This window comes from Borostomias antarcticus, assembly GCF_949987555.1.
Source record: "Borostomias antarcticus genome assembly, chromosome: 10".
NCBI lineage: Eukaryota > Metazoa > Chordata > Actinopteri > Stomiiformes > Stomiidae > Borostomias > Borostomias antarcticus.
The window spans coordinates 25,807,885-25,810,964 of NC_140243.1; the positions used below are offsets into that span (position 1 = coordinate 25,807,885).

Genomic DNA, 3,080 nt, shown 5'->3' on the forward strand with positions numbered 1-3,080 from the left:
AGTCTGTTGGGCTCATTCAGTGCAGTCATTGAAATGATTGGTCTCCGTGGTGTGTGTGTGTGTGTGTGTGTGTGTGTTGGATGGAATCGGAGCCAATTTGGCTCGGGATTAGAGGGTGCACTGAGGTATTGCAACCTTGCCTCTCTGTCTCAGATGAAAGCCTACAGTAGAAACCCGACTTATTAGAATCCCAACAACCAGGGCCAGAGATATCTCTAGAGCACTTAACTCGAGAAGGACAAGCGAAAGCAGGTTAAAACAGACGCCTCTTGTAGGGTGAATGAATGGTGGTATTGAGGCGCTCGCTTGGAGAGGAGGGGTGCTGGTAGGAAGAACAGCGGGGACTGTACAAACGACAAAGGCTGTTCCGGTCTGTGGACTACCCCCCTCCCTGTCCTCACTCCTCCCCCTACCCCCGACACACCTAAAACAAGCGCCCGCATAATGAAAACATCAGTAACTCTTAACTCCCTCTCTCTCCTCTCTGTGGTGAGATGAATAGTGGCTCGGATCTCCACGCACATGCGCCTCCCCCCCCCTGTGTGAAGAGATGCTCATGGGTGGAACCCCAACCTCCTAACCCCCCCCCCCCCATCACCCCCCCAGGGCGCTGCTTAAGCGGTGGTCTCCTTGACCTTGTCCATGATGGCCTGGAACTGCTCGCGGAGCTTGTCGGTGAAGGGGGTGAGGAAGTCGTTGAGCTGGTCCATCTTGCCCTCCAGGGTGGTGCGCAGGTCGTGGGCGCTGGTCTCCAGCTGGCTCTTCAGCCCCTGGGCCTGGGTCTCCAGCTGCTGGGTGAGGCTGTCGCTCTGGCTGCGGAGCAGGGCGGAGAAGGTGCCCAGGCGCTCCACCGCCGTCTCGTGGGCCTGGCTGACGTAGGGCTCCGCCTTCTCCTTCACCAGGTCCACGTTCTGGGAGACGCGGGAATGGAACTCGCCCAGGTAGGTGGCCACGGTGCTGTTTGGGGGGGGGGGGGGGGGCAGAGAGGGCAGGAGGTTAGGATCGGACGTGCTTCATCATAACATAGTACATAGAATATAAAACGCACAACCCCGCAGACATCTGAGACCTGCCCCCCCTCCCCTCCCCCTCTCTCTCTCTCTCTCTCTCTACTCACTTGCGGATCTCTTCCATGTCCTTGTTCAGCTTCTTCTTCAGCTTGCGGGTGTAGGAGCTGACGCGGTTGCGGACGTCCTCGGCGTTCTGCTCCACCATGGTCTTCATCTCGCCCAGGTACTGGGTGCTGCGCTCCTTGGCGTCCAGCATGTCGGTCTGCAGCTTGTTGACCAGCAGCTGCATGTCCTGGGCCAGCTGGTTGGCGGTGCCCTCGGCGTACGGGCCCAGCTTGGTCTGGATGTCCTCGCTGTACACGTTCAGCTCAGCCATGGTGTCGGTGATCAGGGTGCTGGTGAAGGGGGGGGGAGAGGGGCGATCAGTGATGGGAAGATGGGGGGTTGGGGGGGGGGGTGCAGGGAGAGGGTACACATGGACAGAAACAAGGCAGGGTGGGGAGAGTGAGCATGAGCCGAGGTTGGAAAGGGAGGATTTAGAGGGTCAGACATGTTAGGCATGAGGGTGGAGGGGGGGGGGGGGGGGGGCGAGAGTGGGGGGGGGGGGGGGGGTGGATGCCAGGCAGGCGGAGAAAGATAGGGGGGAGCATTGGTGAAGGAAGGAAGGAAGGAAGGAAGGAAGGAAGGAAGGAAGGAAGGAAGGAAGGAAGGAAGGAAGGAAGGAAGGAAGGAAGGAAGGAAGGAAGGAAGGAGAGGAAGGGAGACTCACTCCAGTTCTCTGCCGAGCTGGGAGGTCTTGACGTTGTCCAGCACTCCGTCGGCCATGCCGTTGAGCTGCGAGACGTAGGTCCAGAAACGCTCTACGTTCTCCTCCCACTGGTTTGCAGGGGCCTCAGCCTGGCGCACGGCACGGGCATGGCAGCCTGTAGGGGGCGCAGGAGAGCAAGGTTTAGATCGGTGCACACATGCAGACACACATGGAGACGCACATGCAGACACACACACGCAGACACACACACACACACATTCACTAGTTTGAGTTTTTTTTAAAAGCCAGATAATAGTTTACAGTATGTGTATGATGTTAAATTGCAGTCATGTAAGTAGCAATAGGATCAAAAGCATACATGTTCACAATAGCCTAAGTATTTAGACAGTGAATGTGTTTAGCTTACCAGAGATGACTGCCAGAGCAAGGATCAGAGCTACAGCCTTCATGGTTGATTGAGACAGATACACCTAGGAGACCAAACACAAAGTCAGATAACTCTCCTCGCTGGCCGCAGGACCAAAACAAAGCATGCATTCTATTGATGGAAATATTATCTTGAATCTTGGAATGTAATCTTGAATTACATTTCCCATAGCTATAGCCTAAGCTATCTGCTAGAAAAGCTAGATAATGGAGATTCACCATTTTTAAACAAATGCTGACTTCCTATGTTTCTGCAATCCAGTGACATACGAACTAGGCTATTTTACATTTCTTTCAATAGTCATTTAAACTAGAGCTAGCATAAACCGATAGATTAATTAAGCAATTCAGCGTAAGGAAAGACGTTCCCCAACCGTGCGCTTCCCGCATCCCTCTCCTCATCACTCACCTGAGCAGTCCGGTTTCCTCCGTGCTTTGGGGCTGCTTGCCAAGGGTTTTTATACTGTCCTGGGACCAAGCGCGCCTATCTCTGGGGGTGTGAGTGTGCGCGTTCACGATGCTGATAGCCCCTCACGTGTGCGCGCCTGCTCATGGTTCCTTCCACGCTGTGTGCCAAAAGTGCGTCCGAAGTTCTCCTTTGTGTGTTATGAGGCTATAGCTGTGATTGTGTAATATTTAGGCTATGTCAGCGTATGGGTCACCCTAACCTACTCACGGTCTTTTGAAACAATCATCTAGACAATGATTGTGTTATTTGGGGGAACATCACACGCTTTGATATTTTCCAAGTAATTGATGAAATCAAACCAAGCTAATTAGTTTCAATCAATATCGGGGAATGAGGGAGACTGTGTTCTTGTTATTGAGTGGAAGTGTAGCCTATTGTTTTGACTATACGCTAATTAAGTGAGGCA

General features: G+C 53.5%; 1 protein-coding gene across 1 annotated transcript; it reads right to left on the bottom strand.

Moving 5' to 3' along the window:
• Positions 1 to 578: 578 nt before the first annotated feature.
• Positions 579 to 2,684, bottom strand: apoeb (apolipoprotein Eb). The gene is made up of 5 exons (XM_084444729.1): positions 2,615 to 2,684; positions 2,186 to 2,249; positions 1,780 to 1,933; positions 1,118 to 1,405; positions 579 to 957 (listed from the first exon to the last, which is right to left on the bottom strand). Exons 2-5 carry the CDS (start codon positions 2,226 to 2,228, stop codon positions 615 to 617), a joined length of 828 nt encoding a protein of 275 aa, XP_084300855.1. The 5' UTR covers positions 2,229 to 2,249; positions 2,615 to 2,684; the 3' UTR covers positions 579 to 614.
• Between the last annotated feature and the right edge of the window lie 396 nt (positions 2,685 to 3,080).

Bases quoted from the DNA above. Each gene is read 5' to 3' on its own strand.
- apoeb (XM_084444729.1), bottom strand. From the start codon at position 2,228: ATGAAGGCTGTAGCTCTGATCCTTGCTCTGGCAGTCATCTCTG. The intron at 1,406-1,779 runs GTGAGTCTCCCT...CCCCTTCACCAG, and splicing joins CAGCTCGGCAGAGAACTGGA to CACCCTGATCACCGACACCA. The intron at 958-1,117 runs GTGAGTAGAGAG...CCCCCCAAACAG, and splicing joins GACATGGAAGAGATCCGCAA to CACCGTGGCCACCTACCTGG.